The sequence below is a fragment of the Kogia breviceps genome, chromosome 10, assembly GCF_026419965.1.
Source record: "Kogia breviceps isolate mKogBre1 chromosome 10, mKogBre1 haplotype 1, whole genome shotgun sequence".
Taxonomy (NCBI): domain Eukaryota; kingdom Metazoa; phylum Chordata; class Mammalia; order Artiodactyla; family Physeteridae; genus Kogia; species Kogia breviceps.
In genome coordinates, this window is record NC_081319.1 from 67,866,741 (window position 1) to 67,885,420 (window position 18,680).

The following is an 18,680-nucleotide window of genomic DNA, read 5'->3' on the forward strand; positions in this document are numbered from 1 at the left end:
TCTATATTGAAGCTGTGGTTTTGGAGGAGGAGGTGTCACATAGAAGTCCCACCTAGAAGTGTCCAAGGCCCACCTGTTTTTTTTTTTTTTTTTCCCATGGTCCCTTTCTGGGTTGAGATATTTCTAGGTGTCCCCAGTCCTCACAACCCCTTAGGTGGTGGACTGAGGGGAGGGGATTTCTTAAAGGGTTCTCATTTCTCTCACATCCTTCATGTCCTTCCCCAGGGACAGGCTGGGTTTCTTTCTGTGTCTGTGTCCATGTGGGAAGTGGGTTTAGGAGCCCTTTTCCCCAGGTCTCCATCCTAGAACCAGGTTGGTGATGCAGGCCTCTGGGTGTGTAAGCAGAGTGGGGCCCTGATTCTCCCTCCTGGACCCCCACCTGCCAGGGCCCGGCTGATGCAGAGCTTTAAGGAGTCGCACTCTCACGAGTCCTTGCTGAGTCCCAGCAGTGCGGCCGAGGCCTTGGAGCTTAACCTGGATGAAGATTCCATTATCAAGCCAGTGCACAGCTCCATCCTGGGTCAGGAGTTCTGTTTTGAGGTACTGGGTGTAGGGGGCTGGGGAGGGCCAAAGGGCAGGGGTCACGGAGGGGGAGGGCAGAGAGTCCTGGAGAAAGCGGCAGAGGTGGGGACGTCAAGGAAACAGAAGCCTCTGGGGCTGAGAGAAAGGAGGATAGGCCGGGGAGGAAGAGATGGTGGTGGACTCTCAGTCCTTGGGAGTCATCACCCCTCTAGAGCCCCAACTGACCTCCACATTCCTCTCTAGGTAACAACATCATCAGGAACAAAATGTTTTGCTTGTCGTTCTGCGGCCGAAAGGGACAAATGGATCGAGAATCTACAGCGGGCCGTAAAACCCAACAAGGTATTGGGAGTACAGGGTACACAGACAGCATGGGCAAGGCAAAGGTCAAGCGGCAGGGGAAACTGGGGGCATAGGGGAGAAGGGGACCGAGGAGGAAGTTACCCCCATTTTCCTCTGAGTCCCCGATTTCTTTTTCCTTTCTTTCTACCTTATGATGTTTCACTACCATAGAAATCATAGACTTATGGAACTGATGGGGCTCTGGAAGTCCTCTGGTGCATCTTCCCTGCAAGCAGGGATGTCCCACTAATACCCTGACAGGTGGGCACCAGGCCCCCGCTTGCAGTGTTTCTGCAGGACACATAGATTTGTCAGGTAGATTTAGACCTTGGTTTCCTCTCAGTATGACTGGTAGGAATGGGGTTGAACTACATAATCTCTAAGGTCCCTTTGGCTCAAAAATTCTATGAGTTTGTGTTCTTCCCAGGAGAAATGCTCCCAGTTCCGTGAGCTGTTCTCTGTTTCCCAGTTTCCAGTGAGCTCACAGTCCTCGTGGCCTCCTCTGTGGGAACCCTTGTTTGTCAATGTCCTTCTTAAAAACTAGACCCAAGATGCTGGATGTGATCTGCCCCATGCAGAGTACAAACACCAGGTTCTTTTCACACTGCAGCATCACCTGAGCCTCACTGGTCAATTGTCATCCTCCAGGCCCTTTTCACACTAACTGTATTGTCTTACCTGCTGCATTTATGCATTTTTTGCAATTACCTTCCAATTGTCTTTGAAGAACTCCTCAGTTCTCCTGTTCAAATTCCACCTTAATATTTTGGGTTTATTATTCTAGCTTTTAAAAACTTTTCTCAGTACGAATTCTGTCATCTGATGTATGAGCTCCCTCTGCATCAGTTTCCTATGGCTGCTCTAACAAATTACCGCTCTCTGGACTGCTTAACACAACAGAAATTTATTCTCTGACAGTTCAGGAGATCGGAAGTCAAAAATCAAGGTGTCAGCAGGGCCTTGCTCCCTCAGAAGCTCTAGGAAGAATCCTCCCTTGTCCCTTCATACCTTCTGGTGGTTGCTGGCAGTCTCTGGCATCCCTTGACTTCTTGCTGCATCTGTGCACTTTCTGCCTCCATCTTCATGTGGTCATCTTCCCTCCATGTGTCTCTGGTCTCCAAATCTCCCTCTCCATATAGACCCCAGTCATTGGATTTAGGGTCCACCCTTGTCCAGTATGACCACGTCTTAAGTGACTATAGTTACTTAATGTGACTATAAGATATGAATTCCGGGGTGACACGGTTTAATCCCACACACGCCTTCTCAGCCTTTGATTGCTGGTGTCGGAGACTGTCTGGCTTTTTCACCGTCTCTCCTCTTTTGGTGTCTCTGTCTCTCTGTCCCTTCCCCTTCATCTGCTGCGCCTGCCCTACCCTGCCAGGACAACAGCCGCCGGGTGGACAACGTGTTGAAGCTGTGGATCATAGAGGCGCGGGAACTGCCCCCCAAGAAGCGGTACTATTGTGAGCTCTGCCTGGATGATATGCTGTATGCACGCACCACCTCCAAGCCCCGCTCGGCCTCAGGGGACACCGTCTTCTGGGGCGAGCACTTCGAGTTCAACAACCTGCCAGCCGTCCGGGCCCTGCGGCTGCATCTGTACCGTGACTCAGACAAAAAGCGCAAGAAGGACAAGGCGGGCTATGTCGGCCTGGTGACTGTGCCTGTGGCCACCCTGGCTGGGCGCCACTTCACAGAGCAGTGGTACCCCGTGACCCTGCCGACAGGCAGTGGGGGCTCAGGGGGTATGGGGGGCTCGGGAGGAGGAGGGGGCTCAGGGGGTGGCTCAGGGGGCAAGGGCAAAGGAGGTTGCCCGGCTGTGCGGCTGAAAGCACGTTACCAGACAATGAGCATCCTGCCCATGGAGCTGTATAAGGAGTTTGCAGAGTACGTCACCAACCATTATCGGATGCTGTGTGCGGTGTTGGAGCCCGCCCTGAATGTCAAGGGCAAGGAGGAGGTCGCCAGCGCGCTGGTTCACATCCTGCAGAGTACGGGCAAGGCCAAGGTGAGAACTGGGCCCTCAGGATAAGGTGACCTGGGAGTGCACACTCGTGGGGATAGTAAGGGTAGGGCACATCTGTCTTCATCAGCTTGGGTTGGACAGAGGCTGACCCTTGGCTTTTCCTGGCCCCCAGGACTTCCTTTCAGACATGGCCATGTCCGAGGTGGACCGGTTCATGGAACGGGAGCACCTCATATTCCGCGAGAACACGCTCGCCACTAAAGCCATAGAAGAGTACATGAGACTGATTGGTCAGAAATACCTCAAGGATGCCATCGGTATGGCCCACCCACAGGTGTTCTTCCCAAACCTGCCAGATGCCCACCCCAGCCCTAAATGTAGCTACTCCAGACCTCAAGTCCACCTTGCCTCAGCTTGATGCTTCTGGGCTCAGAGTCCCCTCCAACCTGATTCCGAGATTACCCAAACCCTGGCAGCCTGTCCCTGCCCTTCAAAAGTGTGACCACCCTCCGCTGTGCCCCCACCTCTGCAGGGGAATTCATCCGTGCTCTGTATGAATCTGAGGAGAACTGTGAGGTAGACCCCATCAAGTGCACGGCGTCCAGTCTGGCAGAGCACCAGGCCAACCTGCGGATGTGCTGTGAGTTGGCCCTGTGCAAGGTGGTCAACTCCCATTGGTGAGACTGGGAACCCTGGGTTGGGGGGCCAGGGTTGGGGGAGTCGTGTGTTCATCTGTTCATCCATCTGTCCATCTTCAAAGAGAACTGAGAACCAGTTATGGGCAAAGCATTGTGCTTGGTGCTGTAGAGCAGACAGAGAGCCATGAGGTTTGGCCCCTGCCCTCAGAGGACCTGCACCAGAATGAGTAGGGACAGATTAGATATGCAGAAAGCCACAGAACAGTACAATATGTGTTAAGTTCCAGGTGAGGTACCCCCTCCCCACGCCTCCGCAATGCAACATAAGGTCAGAGAAGGCAGATCTTTGATTGAGATAAGCAGGGAAGGCTTTGTGGAGGAGGTGCCCCCAAGGCTGCGCTTGGAAGACTGGGTCAGGTTCTGATGTATAGATATGGTGGGCTGAGAAGATGTTTCGGGAGAAGGCTGTGGAACAGGCCCACACGTGAAGGTGAGAGGTCCTGGGACAGCAGGCAGAGGTAGTTTAGTGGAGCGTGTGGCTCACAGTGGAGAGTGATGGGAGACGTGTCTGGACAGGGTGAGGAGAGTTAGCATCTGAAGGCCTCTGCTGCCAGGTAAAGGAGTTGGAGCTCATTGGTAGGTCGTGGGATGCCAAGCAGTATCATGATTGAGAAGGTTAATTCTTAAGTGGAAGTGGGTGTGGCTGGTGGCTGGAGTAGGGAGAATGAAGTCCAGGCTAGTTGGGGACTGTTGTTAATGGGTCAGGCATCGAAATCATAGTCTGAGTCAGGATGGTAGCAGGAAAAGTAGAAAGGGGCTACTGTAAGGATCCTCTGCGGAAAGGATCAACAGGAGTCATTGGCTAATTGGAAAGGAGGGGGCATGTCTGTGGGGAGCAAGGACGACTCCCAAGGCCATGAGGCTGGTGCTTGGGAGACCGGTGACCTCACTGACAGAACTGGGGAGTCAGGAGGGGGAGCCCAGTGGAGGTTGGAGGTGTGGGGGGCAATGCTGAGCTCCACTTCACACCAGTTAGAGTTTAAGGTGTCAATGGGACATTGAAGAGGAGGACCAGGGAGGTGGGGAGAATGAGCTCTGAGCCATTCCAGGGACTGGGGATCATGCCTGGGACACCTCCATCCCCATTTCCCTGGAATCCAGAAGAGTTGGGGGGGTCCGAGCTCCCTGTACCTCGAGTGACCCTCCATCTCTCTCCCATCTCTGTCTCTCCCTGGTGTCTTTCTTCTCCTCCTCTCCTTGTCTCTCTCACACTTGCCCCTGTCTCTCTTCCGGCGTGTCCCTCTCCCCTCACCTCCTCTCCCGTCCATTCTCTCTCCCTACCCTGTCTGTCACCTCTGTCCCCTCTGCCATAGCCCTCTTCCTCCAGCAGCCTCCTGTCCGCCTCCTGTCCTCCTCCTGCGCTCCCTCCCTCCCTCCCTGTTGCTCTCACCTCTGTGAGGGCTCCACACCCTCACCTCCTTCCACCCCCCTCAGCATGTTCCGTGGAAGCTGAGGGTCTCTGGGGCTCAGTCCCGGTCTCTCTCTTTCTCTCTCTCTCTCTCTGTCTCCCCACCCTATCCCCTCAGCGTGTTCCCGAGGGAGCTGAAGGAGGTGTTTGCGTCTTGGCGGCTGCGCTGCGCAGAGAGGGGCCGGGAGGACATCGCAGACCGGCTGATCAGCGCCTCGCTCTTCCTGCGCTTCCTCTGCCCGGCCATCATGTCACCCAGTCTCTTTGGGCTCATGCAGGAGTACCCAGATGAGCAGACCTCGCGAACCCTCACCCTCATCGCCAAGGTCATCCAGAACCTGGCCAACTTTTCCAAGTGAGGGAAGCCTCAGGCTGGGTGTCAGACGGGGCTGGAGTGGGCAGGAAGGGTCTCCTGAGTCCTTAGAGACAGGCATGGGTTGGAGGCCTTCTGGGTGTGACCTGTACCTTCTGGATGCTTTGGCCAGGTTTACCTCAAAGGAGGACTTTCTGGGCTTCATGAATGAGTTTCTGGAGCTGGAGTGGGGTTCCATGCAGCAGTTCCTGTACGAGATCTCCAACCTGGACACACTGACCAATAGCAGTAGCTTTGAGGGTTACATCGACCTGGGCCGAGAGCTCTCCACGCTGCACGCCCTGCTCTGGGAGGTGCTGCCCCAGCTCAGCAAGGTGAGCATAGGCCCCTTGGCCCGTCCTCAGGTCTCCAGAGGCTCCTGTGGCCCGGAGACCACCCCCTGCACAGATTCTTCCCCCATCCTATTCCCAGACAAGTCACTGCCACTTCCATTGCCACTTCCCCAGCTCAGACTCCTTCTACCTGAACTCTGAGGCCCCCTTAAAGCTGGGCTGTTAGCCCCCGGGTAAGAGCCTCCCCTTTCCAGGAAGCCCTCCTGAAGCTGGGCCCACTGCCCCGGCTCCTCAACGACATCAGCACAGCTCTGAGGAACCCCAACATCCAACGGCAGCCGAGCCGTCAGAGCGAGCGGCCCCGGCCTCAGCCTATGGTGCTGCGGGGCCCTTCGGCCGAGATGCAGGGCTACGTGATGCGGGACCTGAACAGGTGAGCACCCAGGGCCCCAGGCCTGTGCCCTAGGCGCCATTATGCTTCTGTCCTGGATACACTCTGCTGGGCCCCATGTGCCTTTCTCGAGGGCTTGAAAGAAAGGAAAGAGAAGCGTTTTCTTAGAGAAAACGGTAAGGAGACAGGTCCAGTCAGTAGTTAGCTGCAAGCCAGAGGGAGCAAGGAATGTAGAGCCCCCCCAAAACATGCTGAGATTCTGCCAGCTCCAGCCTGGTGTAAGCCTAGGAGGTCCCTCTCCCTGCTCAGAGCTGGGGTTCAGCCGGTACACTTGGACCAGCCACCTGGTGTCAGAACATTCACATAGCTCTGTATTGGTAAAGCAGCACCATCCCCAGCCCCGCCACCAGGACCCCTCAGACCTTGCCCCGATTCAGCACTAGAGCAGTAGCCCCTGGACCCCAGAGCCTCCCCACCACAGCCTCCAGGCTGGGAGGCGCACAGAGCCACAGCTGCCGCTCGTTGTTTTGATGACCATCCTGCTCCTCGTTCCTCTGCCCGCATCTCTCCCTCCATGATGCCATACCCATCCCACCATCCCCGCCTCTCCTTCCACACATCCCCAACTTCCACCTGCCTCTCTCCTTCTCTCTGTCTGTGCTCGTCCCTCTTCCCATCTCTCTCCAGCTCCATCGACCTTCAGTCCTTCATGGCTCGAGGCCTCAACAGGTGAGGGGCTCTCCCCTCCCCCACCCTCTCCTCTCCTGTCTGCTCCCCCCCCAATCCCAACTCCAGTGGCCATCACCTCCCTCCACTCCTCTTCTCCTCCATGCGCCCTCATCTCCTCCACATCTGCCCAGACCTGCCCCTCATGCCTCCTCCTGCTGCCCCATCTCCCCTTCTCCAGGCCTCCCTCCCTTCCCGGAGGGGCCCTGTCCCATCCTATTTTCTTCGCATCCCCTCCCACCACCCCAGCCTGCCTGCCCTCTCCCGAGCTGCAAACGTCAGCTCTCAGCCCTTCCCTGCGGGTCCCACTCTTCACCCCAGGCCTATGTTGGACCACAGAGTCTCTACTGCCAGTAGTCTGGGTCTTACCTCCCACTCGTGTGCCTGCTTCCCTTCCTGCAGCTCTATGGACATGGCTCGCCTCCCCTCCCCAACCAAGGAAAAGCCCCCCCCACCGCCGCCTGGTGGGGGGAAAGACTTGTTCTATGTCAGCCGCCCACCCCTGGCCCGGTCCTCACCCGCGTACTGCACGAGCAGCTCGGACATCACAGAACCGGAGCAGAAGATGCTGAGTGTCAACAAGAGCGTCTCCATGCTGGACCTGCAGGGTGATGGGCCCGGTGGCCGCCTCAACAGCAGCAGTGTGTCTAACCTGGCAGCCGTTGGGGACCTGCTGCACTCGAGCCAGGCCTCCCTGACTGCGGCCTTGGGGCTGCGGCCCGCGCCTGCTGGCCGCCTCTCCCAGGGGAGTGGCTCATCCATCACAGCGGCCGGCATGCGTCTCAGCCAGATGGGCGTCACCACGGACGGTGTCCCTGCCCAGCAACTGCGCATACCCCTCTCCTTCCAGAATCCTCTCTTCCACATGGCTGCTGATGGGCCAGGCCCCCCAGGGGGCCACGGAGGGGGCGGAGGCCACGGTCCACCCTCCTCCCATCACCACCATCACCACCATCACCACCATCGTGGTGGAGAGCCCCCAGGGGACACTTTCGCCCCATTCCATGGCTATAGCAAGAGTGAGGACCTCTCCTCAGGGGTCCCCAAGCCCCCCGCTGCTTCCATCCTCCACAGCCACAGCTACAGTGATGAGTTTGGACCCTCTGGCACTGACTTCACCCGTCGGCAGCTCTCACTCCAGGACAACCTGCAGCACATGCTGTCTCCTCCTCAGATCACCATTGGTCCCCAGAGGCCCGTTCCCCCAGGGCCTGGAGGTGGGAGCGGCGGTGGGGGCAGCGGCGGGGGTGGCGGGGGCCAGCCGCCTCCGTTGCAGAGGGGCAAGTCTCAGCAGTTGACAGTCAGCGCTGCCCAGAAACCCCGGCCGTCCAGCGGGAACCTGTTGCAGTCGCCGGAGCCAAGTTATGGCCCTGCCCGTCCGCGGCAACAGAGCCTCAGCAAAGAGGGCAGCATTGGGGGCAGCGGGGGCAGCGGCGGTGGAGGGGGTGGGGGGCTCAAGCCCTCCATCACCAAGCAGGTAGGTGGGGGTGGGAGGAAGGCCGGAGGGGTGAAGAGCAGGGAGGGAAGAAGGAAACGGGTTGGAGGGCTGGTAGAACAGAGTCTGTGGTTTGAAGTTACAATTTTCTCACTTCCTTTCATTCATTAAACAAATGTTCATAGAGGGCTTGCTTTGCGCCATGTGCTGTTCTAGGCACTGTGCACTTGGCAGTGAACGACAGACAAAACTCCTTGCCCTCGTGGGGCTCCTGAGGGGAGATATGATGAATAACTAATATAGCATTCACGAGGTGATGGGTGCTAGCGCAGGGGACAGGCTGGGGACTCTCATCTAGTGCGGGGGACAGGAAGGGGACTCTCGTCTCTTTGGGCAGTGCTCCCTCCTTCTAAAAGCACTCCCCCTCCTCCTCCCACCTTCCCTCTCTCCTTCTGCCCCCACTTCGCCCTGCCTCAGCATTCTCAGACGCCATCCACGCTGAACCCCACGATGCCAGCCTCCGAGCGGACGGTGGCCTGGGTCTCCAACATGCCTCATCTGTCGGCTGACATCGAGAGTGCCCACATCGAGCGGGAAGAGTACAAGCTCAAGGAATACTCGAAGTCCATGGACGAGAGCCGGCTGGATAGGGTACGCAGGGCCCTCCCTGCCCCAAGCCCCGTCTTACCCTTTACCCACAGGGCAGGCTTCTAGTCCCTTCCAAGGGCAACATCTGTGGCCAGGTAGTTAGGATAAAAAAAAGGACAAAGACCCGATGTCTTCTCCTGAGAAGCCCTTAGTCTGTCAGGGGAGGCCAGATACAGTCCATTGAAAAACCCATTTCAACTCTGTTATTTTGGGTTACACACATCATAGACTGTCTGGGGAAAAGCATGCTGTATATTAGGCTGCCTGCGTGTTCTTCCCCGGAGAGAACATGTTGAAGTCCTGGCTCCTGTGACTTCTCAGGAAAGGGGAAGTCACTTCACTAGCAGTGGGAGCTGTACTTGGGCGAGGGGCAGAGTGGTCATACCAGGACCCATGCACAGCTTACCCAGTCACTGTCCCGTGGGCATCGGTGACAGAGGGTTGGTGGTCGGGGGAGGGTGGTGTGTATTGGCCCACGTGTGGAAAGACTTTCCAGACTCTCAGCTGGTGGTGGTCCCGAGCAAAAGTCAGCAGGAGCTCTGGCCTTCACACACTTAGCAGAAAGTTCCTTGGGAGCCGTTGTTGCGAGGACCCTGAAGAAGAGGGTAGCTGCAGGGTTAGATTATATATACAGAATACATGACTGCAACTTGGGGGAACAGGGAGGCTTTTGGGGAGAAGTGGTCTCTGAGCAAAGGAAAATGTTGGGATTGATGTAGATGGACTTGAGCTAAGAGAATATCTTCAGGTCTTATAATAAATTATTTCCAGCACCATTTAACAAGCTGAGGCCAAAATGCATTCCACGTGTGTCCATGAGTCTGTCCGGGCTCCTGTGTGGGTCCTCCCGTGTCCAAATGCACACGTGAGAGCATGTGTGTACCTCTAGGGTGGGGAAGTCCACCATTTTGCTCCATCTTGAGGGAGCCTCAGTCCCATGGAAGTGCCTTCTTAAAGGCCAGTTGTGTGTGTGTGTGTATATGACCAACAGGCAGAGAAGGGCTGGAGGAGGCTGGTGGGGTGTCCCTCACCACATGGCGGCTGTGCTTGGCAGGCAGGGGTAGAGGCTGGGTGCTGGGGTCAGGCACAGCCCCCCTCACAGTGCGGGGTCGTGTGCCCGGCGGGCAGGTGAAGGAGTATGAGGAGGAGATCCACTCGCTGAAGGAGCGGCTGCACATGTCCAACCGGAAGCTGGAAGAGTATGAACGGAGGCTGCTGTCCCAGGAAGAACAGACCAGCAAAATCCTGATGCAGTATCAGGCCCGGCTGGAACAGAGCGAGAAGAGGCTAAGGCAGCAGCAGGCAGAGAAGGACTCACAGATCAAGAGCATCATTGGCAGGTGAGGGGCGGCCCGGGGAGGAGTGGCAAGGGAGAGCCTGAGGCTGAAGAGGGCCAGCGAGCTCCCCCCAGCCCCCAACCACCATCCCCCAGCCCCCAATGCAGGACACCAGGAGGAAAGCCCACCACCCTCCTCCCAGGGATGCCACCCACTCCGTCATCACCAGATGGAGAGAAACCTCCCGCTTAGTGCATTAAATGTCCCTTTACTAAACCCTGATCTCTCTCCTAGTAGAGTAACTTCTGAAGCCCTTGGAAAATGTACCTCTTACTGTCCAACCATCTTTCTGTGTCTGGACCTGGCCTAGCCTGGGACTCCCTACTGGTTATTCTCAACTCAGCCTGTGATGTTCACCCCAAATCTAAACAGGGGTCCCTTGGCCATAGTAGCCCCTGACCATCCCATCCTGGGCCCAGCCTCCTCTGCAGCTGTGGAAAGGTATTCCATCAGAAAGTAAATGACGCTTGTTTTAGCCTGTGCTCTGTCAAGCCCTGGGCTCCAAAGAGGTGTCTCAACAAGGGGATCAGTTACCTTGAGAACTGGGTAGGACCCCCACTCCAACCAGAGCCAGCTCCATTTCCACCCATTCTAAATGTATTTTTGAGTAAGATTAATTAGAAGAAAAAAGTTTGACTGGAAACCTTTTTGAAAACCACTGCTTTGATATCCTTTATGAGAAGTCACCTTGAGAATCTTCATAGAAGGCAGGGAGAGTCCGGGAATGATGATTGTAGAGACCCCTCTTGGGTGAGGGGTGTCTAGGGGCTGCCCTGGAGATGGCCTAGTTTAGGTGAGGTGGGGTGAGGGGTGGAGAAGGCAGGTCTTCAGCCACAGGGTCTGAGGGACGGCATAGTCCTGAGTGGCAGCGCAGAGGGCCGGGGTGCCTGGTGGTAGGTAGGGGGTCTCTGAGGCACAGAAACCCGTCCTTAGCAGGGAGATGTGAGCGTCCCTGAAAGGAAGGTGAATGACAGGGCGTCTTTTGGAGTCAGAACAATGGAGGGATTCTGAGCGCGGGGGAGAAGGATGCCCAAGGCTTTTCCAGAGAGCTGTGGGGTTCCCCGGGATCGTGAGCTCCCCGGGCAGGCTCCGCGCCCGTGCCCGCCACTAACCCCACTGAAGCCCGTCCCTTCAGGCTGATGCTGGTGGAGGAGGAGCTGCGCCGGGAGCACCCCGCCATGGCTGAGCCGCTGCCCGAACCCAAGAAGAGGCTGCTCGACGCTCAGGTGGAAATTACAATGTCATTTATCTTCTCCGTGTCCCATCCCCATCCATCCCACTGTCCTTCGTGCAGTCACTGCACCAGCCACCCCAGCCCCATCGCCATCCGTCTCTCCCATTGTTCTCCGTTTGTCCACTGGCTGCTCCTGGCAGCCCCCAAGCGACCCCATTTTCATCCCATCGTCTGTGCCTTTGTCACTCCCAGCAGTGTCAGCCCCCTTCCCCTGCCGTGCCTCCCCACCCTGCCTTTCCCACTTCTGTTTGCATTTCAGGACCTCCTACCAGAGCCTCAGACCCCACCAAGTTCCTGGATCCCTAGCCCTGCTGGGCCCGCCCCTGTGTGAGTCAGGGAGTTTGGCCTCCTCTGAGCTCCTCTCGGGACAGGAGGGCCAGAGGCTGCAGTTTGCTAGAACAGAGCCCAGGGCAGTAGGAGTGCTAGTGTCCCCAGGCTCCGGCTGGTGCCCTGGGGACTTGGGGTACTTGTCACCACTGTTCTCTGGGCCCCCCAATCCCCATCACTCCTTGACAGCCGCCGCTGGGCCTCCTCTTCCCGACTCCTCAGATCCTGAAAGCCCCTTGCCCTGTAAGCTCTCCCTTCCTTCCCTCGGTGTTGAAGCCTTAGCTGCCTTCTTTGGCCTGCGTCTCCCTGTGGTCCTCACTCCTGACTGGCCTCTCCAGCTCCTGGCTGCTCTCCCTCTCTCTCATCAGCCAACCTTTAGGACCACCCTCCTGCCCCCTTAACCCCTTGTTCTCCCCCAATTCTGCTCACTTCCCACCCATGCTCCTCTTTCTCTGCTCTGACCTCCAGGCTTCCCCCGCAGCACCACCAAGGCTCCTGACCCCATGACCCCACTCTCTCCCCCTGCAGCTCCTCATCAGGTAATTCTCCTGGTTCCGCTTTGACCACGGGCGGAGGACACAGGGGGAGGTGACTCCGGACCACTGCAGGTTGGTCGTGAAGCCCACTCCCCTCTGACTCTCCAGAGCCTCTCCCCTGCTCACTGCTGCCCCCCACACCCGAGGACCTCTACAGACCCGACCCTCCGGACACCTCCTGCACAGACCTGTCTCCCCAGGCATTGTCCTAAGAGCACTTCCTGCCGCCTCCCAGAACCGTTCAGCGACACCTGACCAGTACCAAGCACCTTACTCTAGATGGCCCACACATCCCCCAGATCACACTCCCCTTCCTACACACCCCCCCGCGGCCTCCTCCTGACTCTCAGTCCTCCTCCTCTACCTCTCCAGTGTATGTCTGTCACCCCCCATTTCACCAAAGCGTCCTTGGGGGTTGGGATGTTGGGGTCAGGGTTTGTTAAAGGGGTGGTGGTGATGCTGGGTTGGGGGCCCCTGGCTAAAGGGGCTGTGCTGGCTGCAGCAGGTAGGCTGGGGTTTCCTCTTCCTTCTCCCACACCTTGGTTCTGTAGAGAGCCCTCCTTCCTCCCACCCCTCACCTATTTCTCTCTTCCTCCTTCCTTACATCTGTGAGGTAGAAGGCATCTGGGGTTCCTGTTCAGCCCCACTGGCTGGGAATGAAGAGTGGGTAATTTATTAAGGGAGACTTTGGGGTGCCAGGAAAGCATGCTGTTCAGATGTCGGGACAGTAAGGGTGAGTGGAGCAAGGAGAAGGAGTGAGAAAGGAACCTTGACAGATGTTAGGATGTGGACTGGTGCATGTGGCATTGGGAGTTGGAAGTGGGGGGAGGTGTCCTCCTACATAAGATCGTGGGCTCTGTAGCCATGTTGATTCCAGGCAGAGATGCCAGAACCAGCAGATTAAATAACCTCTTGTCAGTGCTCACAGCCCTGGGCTGCTAATACCACTCACTCCCCCTCTCCCGCCACCCAGTGGCCTTGCCGGACACAGAATCCTACCTGAAAAGCCAGTAAATGGGAACTAGTCAGCCACTGACATCACTTCTGAGATGCTTTATTTTCTGCGGGATTGATCTGCAGTGGGCAGTGTCTCCTCACACTGTAATTTTAACTCTCTGCCTGCCCGGCCTCTCTGTCAAAGTAGTTGGTGAGTTAAAAACAGATGCTGCAAGGCACCAGGGGACCTCACCATTTAAAGGACTCCTGTAGTGAATTCTTTTGTATAATGAATAATGGCACCCTAATTTATCTCCTTTCTAAATTTGGGTCCATGGGGGTGTTGGGGGCATGCCTGTGTGCTGTTGCCAGCAGACAAGCAGGGGAAGGGAATCTGAGGTTTCCTTCCCTTGCTCTCCTGCCACACTCAGGATACCCTACCAGACAGGATTTCCTCTCTTGCTGGCTGTGGAAAGTGTGGGAGAGGCAAGCTGAGAGGGTGGCTTTGCTTAAATCTTGGGTTTGGGTGACCTTCTGAGAGATGAGGAGAGGTGACCTGGGAGCCTCTGCTTGGAGTGTTTTTATGTCTTTTAGAGATTCTGTCAGACACAGCTAGGTTGTCAGGATTCAATGCCCTATGGTCCAGGAAATAATTTGGACACTTTCTCTAAACCCCTTTCAGGTATTGGTCCCTCTGCAACTCAGCCATTAACGTAAAAATTAATTATGTGCCTTTATTTTTAAAAGCTTAAGCAAGCAACCTGAAGTGTAGAACACATGGCTTTCTTCTCTCCCAGCAGAGGAACAGAAGCCAGAGCTGAGGGGAGGAGCCAGGAGTTGGTCCAGGAAGGGTAGGAAGGGATAGAATAGGACCAGGGGTGGGAGTAGGGTTTGGTACCCCTCACCCTCTAACTGGGAGCCCAGGGTGACGGAATGAAAGGAGCGTGGGGGTGGAAAAGAACGAAGCCCTTCTGTTTCCTGGGTATGCAGAGCTTGGGGCATGCTGCGTCTCTGCAGAAGCTTCTTGTCCTTTCCTTCCTGCCATTATTGTGAGCGAGAGGTGGCCCCTCCCACAGTGTTTTCTCCTTCCCACATCACTTCCCTGAATCCCCTTCCTTTCCCCCCAGTACAGTTAAACCTCTCTAATTTGTGATGTTATATTTGAGAAGCTGGCCACTCTGAATAAGTGACAAAACTGAATGACAGTGTCTATTTAATGAAATGCATGTCTTTATACTATATACAGTAAGTAGAACTCAATGAATGAGGCTTTCCCACTCGAGGCCCTCTGGGAGCATGTGTTAATGAGTAGATAGGATTGAAAAGTCTGTTTTCTGGTATAGGTTAAATATTCCCTCCCACAGACACGTTTCCACTATTAATTTCGCTTAGCACACCCTTTCTTCACAGATAAAGGAAAACTCAAGCCCATTTTTTGTTCAAATTATGGAAAAAAATCTCAAATCCATGGGGGTTTGGATTAATGAGGTTTTGCTTTACTGCTTCCCCTTGTTCCCTCCACACAAAGTTCCCACCTCTGATTGGGGGTGGCCTGGGAGAGGTGGGGCACTGGGCAGGGGAAGATGCAAGGGTTAGGCTGGGGGTGAGATAGGGGTACTTGTTGTGAACTGGGTTCCTGATGTGATTCCCTGGGTTGAAGGCCCCTGTTAGGAGTCAGGGGTGAGATTCTCTTCTCCCTGATCCCAGAAGATGTAACTTCTCCTACAGGTGAGAAACAAAGGAGGACGATGCGGGTGGGGGTGTCCTGGGGTAAGGGGGTGGGACGTGGTTTGTGGAGTGGGCCAGCTCTGGGGGAGGCCACTGCTAGGGGGCTGGCACCCAGGCCCCCGCGAAGCGTCTCAATAAGTCCGCGCTCTCCTCTTTGGTGTCTTGCAGGAGAGGCAGCTTCCCCCCTTGGGTCCAACAAACCCGCGTGTGACGCTGGCCCCACCTTGGAACGGCCTGGCCCCCCCAGCCCCACCTCCCCCACCCCGGCTGCAGATCACCGAGAACGGCGAGTTCCGAAACACCGCAGACCACTAGCCCACCCTGCATCACAGACCTCCTTCTCCCTCCCTGTGCACCCCACCTTGGAACGGCACCAACCACCAGGACTGGACGTCGCCGAGGGACAGCGGGATTGCCTCCCTGAATGCCTCGCTGGGGGGCACCAGTCCCCCACCCCCACTGCACCATTTCCAGGAGGGAGAGCGGGGACCCTCAGCTGCTCCCTTTTCCTACCTGTTGGGGTGCTTCCCCCTGTGACCCCCAGGAACCCTTGCCCCAGGACACCACCTACCCCACACAGACCCCTTCACTCCGGGGTGCTATCCCCATCCTCTGCCTCATCGTTCCCCTGAGCACTGGGGGACAGACCCTCACCACACCGTGGGGGTGCGGCACCTCCAAACTTTCAACTTCAGGGTGATTTTTTAGCAGTAACCAGAGCTGACAATCTAACTCCCCTCCACCGCCCCATTTTGGCCTCCCCTGTCCCCCTTGTTATGGGGAGGGGACCCCAGGTGAGGGGGCCCTATTGCCCCTTGATTTCTCAGGAGCGTCTGGGGGGGCTCAGCACGCACAAACTCCTTCTCCTCCTACCATTCTTAAATTTACTCCCTCCCCACCCAGAACCCAGATGGGGTGGAGGGGCCACCGGGGCAGGGAGGGGGCGGCAAGGGGGGAATGGGAGTTGTCTCCCCTTCTTCCCATACCTGATCTGCTCTTGGCTGGTCCCAGAGCGGGGTGAGGGGGCTTGTGCCCCCCCCTCCCCCAGTGTGTTGGGTGGGGCGGAATTGAGGTTTGGGGGAGGGGTTAGGGTTTAGGAGCGGGTGTATGTTGGGGAGGACAGACTAGTTTATCTGCCCTACCCTGACACACACAGCCCTGCTGCCCCTCCCCTCTCTTTTCTTGGTCTCTACTCCCAGGGGGAGGGGGGAACTTACTCTAGGAAAAGCCATGTCTCTCTCCCCCAGGGTGGGGGGACCTGTGTTAGAGGAGGGGTGTTGGGGGCCCCCTTCCATGACTCTGTCCCCCGGGGGAGGTAGGACAGGGCTGGGCTTCCCTCTCATCCTCCCCCCCTCCCCAATCTCCCTCCACCTTCCTCCCTCCCGCCAGGTCCACAATTTTTCGGTGTTTCTCTGTACATAGCTCTCTGGCGGGATAGGGGAGGTAGGATGGATGGGGTTTGGTGTGGGTAGGTCACAGGAGGGGAAAAGCCCCTCCTTGGCACCCCCTCTTCCCTGACTGCTGTCCCCTACCCAGCCTTGCCCCCTCATTTCTTGCGTTTGGTATTGAGACTCTTCCCAGACTCCACCCTTCTTTCTTTTGTATGGACAGTTCCCCTTCAGTCCCATTCCACTACACACATACACCCAGCCGGGGCCAAATTTATACTTATATAAAAGTTGTAAATATGTGAAATTTTATCCCTGTGCCCTTTCCTTGCTTTCCCAACCTCAGACCCTACCCCTGATCTCCCTTTCCTCTTCTCTTCTTTGGCTGTTGTAATTATCTGGGGTTTGTACTGTACATATCCAGGGTGTGTGTGTGGGGGCTAGGGGCAACCCCTCTGTACAGAGCTTCCTGGCCCCCTCCCCCCCACGCTTCCCTCCCCCGGCCACCACCTTCAGGGTAGGGAGATGTTCTTCCTACCTGTTTTATTTTGTTTTCACGTTCTTCCTCCCCACCCTACCCCACTCCCAACCTACTCTATCCCCAGCCACTGTCCCTTTTTCTCCACTCCCAGCCCCATTTCCTTTTTTTCTGGAGTGTGTGGTGAAACAGAAAAATCATGTTTAATAAACGGAGATTGTTCTTTTATCGCTGTGCTTGCTTTCCTAGGCTGGGACCTCCAGGAGGACCAGCAGGGTGACGAGCTGCTTTTTGAGAGGAAGCTGACAGCCTAGGAGAAACTGTATATCCTTATGTGGTGCCGTAGTCTTCACCCTAGAATATCGCTGTCCCGACCAGCAGGAGATTTATTGTTTTAGAGTAGGGGTTTTGCACTGGCCAAATTTACTCCGTCTGTCTCTCCCCTCACCACTGCACCACTTAACCCAAAGGAGTAAAGAGGTCAAAGAACAGCAGCATTAAATAAATAAAACATTAAAAAAGAAAAAAATAGCATTCTCTGATGAAAGATTCCAAGTATACATCTACGTGTAACTTAAAAATAATAACTAGTAAAACTACATTTGTGAAACATCATCTGACTGGTGAATTTGAGAAGTATATAGCTACCTTGGGTGTTGAGGTCCATCCCCTTGTGTTCCATACCAACAGAGGACCTATTAAGTTCAATGTATGGGATACAGCTGGTCAGGAGAAACTTGGTGGACTGATGGCTATTATATCCAAGCTCTTTGCCATTATAATGTTTGATGTAATGTCGAGAGTTACAAGAACGTGCGTAACTGGCATAGAGATCTGGTACGAGTGTGTGAGAACATCCCCATCGTGTTGTGTGGCAACAAAGTGGTTACTAAGGACAGAAAGGTTAAGGCAAAGTCAACTGTCTTCCACCGAAAGAAGAATCTTCAGTACTATGACATTTCTGCCAAAAGTAACTACAACTTTGAAAAGCCCTTCCTCTGGCTTGCTAGGAAACTGATCGGAGACCCTAACTTGGAGTTCGTTGCCATGCCTGCTCTCGCCCCACCAGAGTTGGTCATGGATCCAGTGTTGGCAGCGCAGTACAAGCATGATCTAGAGGTTGCTCAGACAACTGCCCTCCCGGATGAACATGATGACCTGTGAGAAAGTGAAGCTGGAGCCCAGAGTCAGAAGTCTAGTTTTATAGGCAACTGTCCTGTGATGTCGGTGGTGCAGGGTGTTTGCCACTTTATTATATAGCTAAGCAGAACATGTGCTTAATCTTTGGGATGCTGAAGGAGATGAATGGGCTTCGGAGTGAATGTGGCAGTTAAAAAAAAAAAACAAACCTCCATTTTTTTGGACCTGCATACTTGTGTTTTGGAACACAGTTGTTTCCTCCTTGAGCTTCAAATATAAGACTGCTACAGTCACATCACGATATTCAGTGGTGGAATCTTGTTTGTTACTGTCATTCCCATTCCTTTTCGTTTAGAATCAGAATAAAGTTGTATTCAAATATCTAAAAAAAAATTACCTAGAAATGAAGTTTATTTAATTGCTAGTTAGAGGAAAAATAAAAATTAGTTTAAATGCTCCCATGTGAAATGGAGGAAAGAACATGGTGCCTCAGCGATGTGGGGACCATCCCCAGGGCCACCACTTGCCAGCCTCGGTTTCCCCCGAGGAAACGGGATGGAAACACCTACCTCGTTGGTGGCGGAGCCCGAGGGATACAAGGTGATGCGGCCAATACGTAGCACATACGGTAAGTGCCCGTTTAATCTCGCCCTCTCAGCATCTACCAGAGGCGGGAGTTAAGTTTAATCACCGGAGCGTAAACCCACGCTTTCTGCGGCCCGGCTGGGGCCAGCGGCTTCTCGCCAGCACCGCTTTCTCACCCGCGCAACCAATCAACATGAGGCTTGTAGG

General features: G+C 55.4%; 1 protein-coding gene and 1 pseudogene across 10 annotated transcripts in view; both read left to right on the top strand.

Annotated features, from left to right (window-relative positions):
- SYNGAP1 (synaptic Ras GTPase activating protein 1) overlaps nt 1-16,976 on the top strand; it is a 31,608-nt gene extending 14,632 nt beyond the window's left edge. Inside the window, exons 6-20 of one of the 10 annotated variants that reach the window (XR_010835046.1) lie at nt 387-540; nt 766-864; nt 2,249-2,875; nt 3,006-3,150; nt 3,366-3,510; nt 5,058-5,294; nt 5,425-5,626; nt 5,839-6,017; nt 6,663-6,704; nt 7,104-8,178; nt 8,614-8,787; nt 9,913-10,124; nt 11,257-11,347; nt 12,211-12,290; nt 15,051-15,132. Coding sequence is in view for 8 of the 10 variants with exons in the window: in XM_067006032.1 (XP_066862133.1) it covers nt 387-540; nt 766-864; nt 2,249-2,875; nt 3,006-3,150; nt 3,366-3,510; nt 5,058-5,294; nt 5,425-5,626; nt 5,839-6,017; nt 6,663-6,704; nt 7,104-8,178; nt 8,614-8,787; nt 9,913-10,124; nt 11,257-11,686 (3,721 nt within the window). In the remaining 2 variants the exon portion in view is untranslated. The other 9 variants (XR_010835047.1, XM_067006035.1, XM_059077991.2 and 6 more) reach the window with 9 other exon arrangements.
- A 79-nt stretch (nt 16,977-17,055) lies between these two features.
- On the top strand, nt 17,056-18,193 carry LOC131764173 (GTP-binding nuclear protein Ran-like; annotated as a pseudogene).
- Nucleotides 18,194-18,680: the final 487 nt, after the last annotated feature.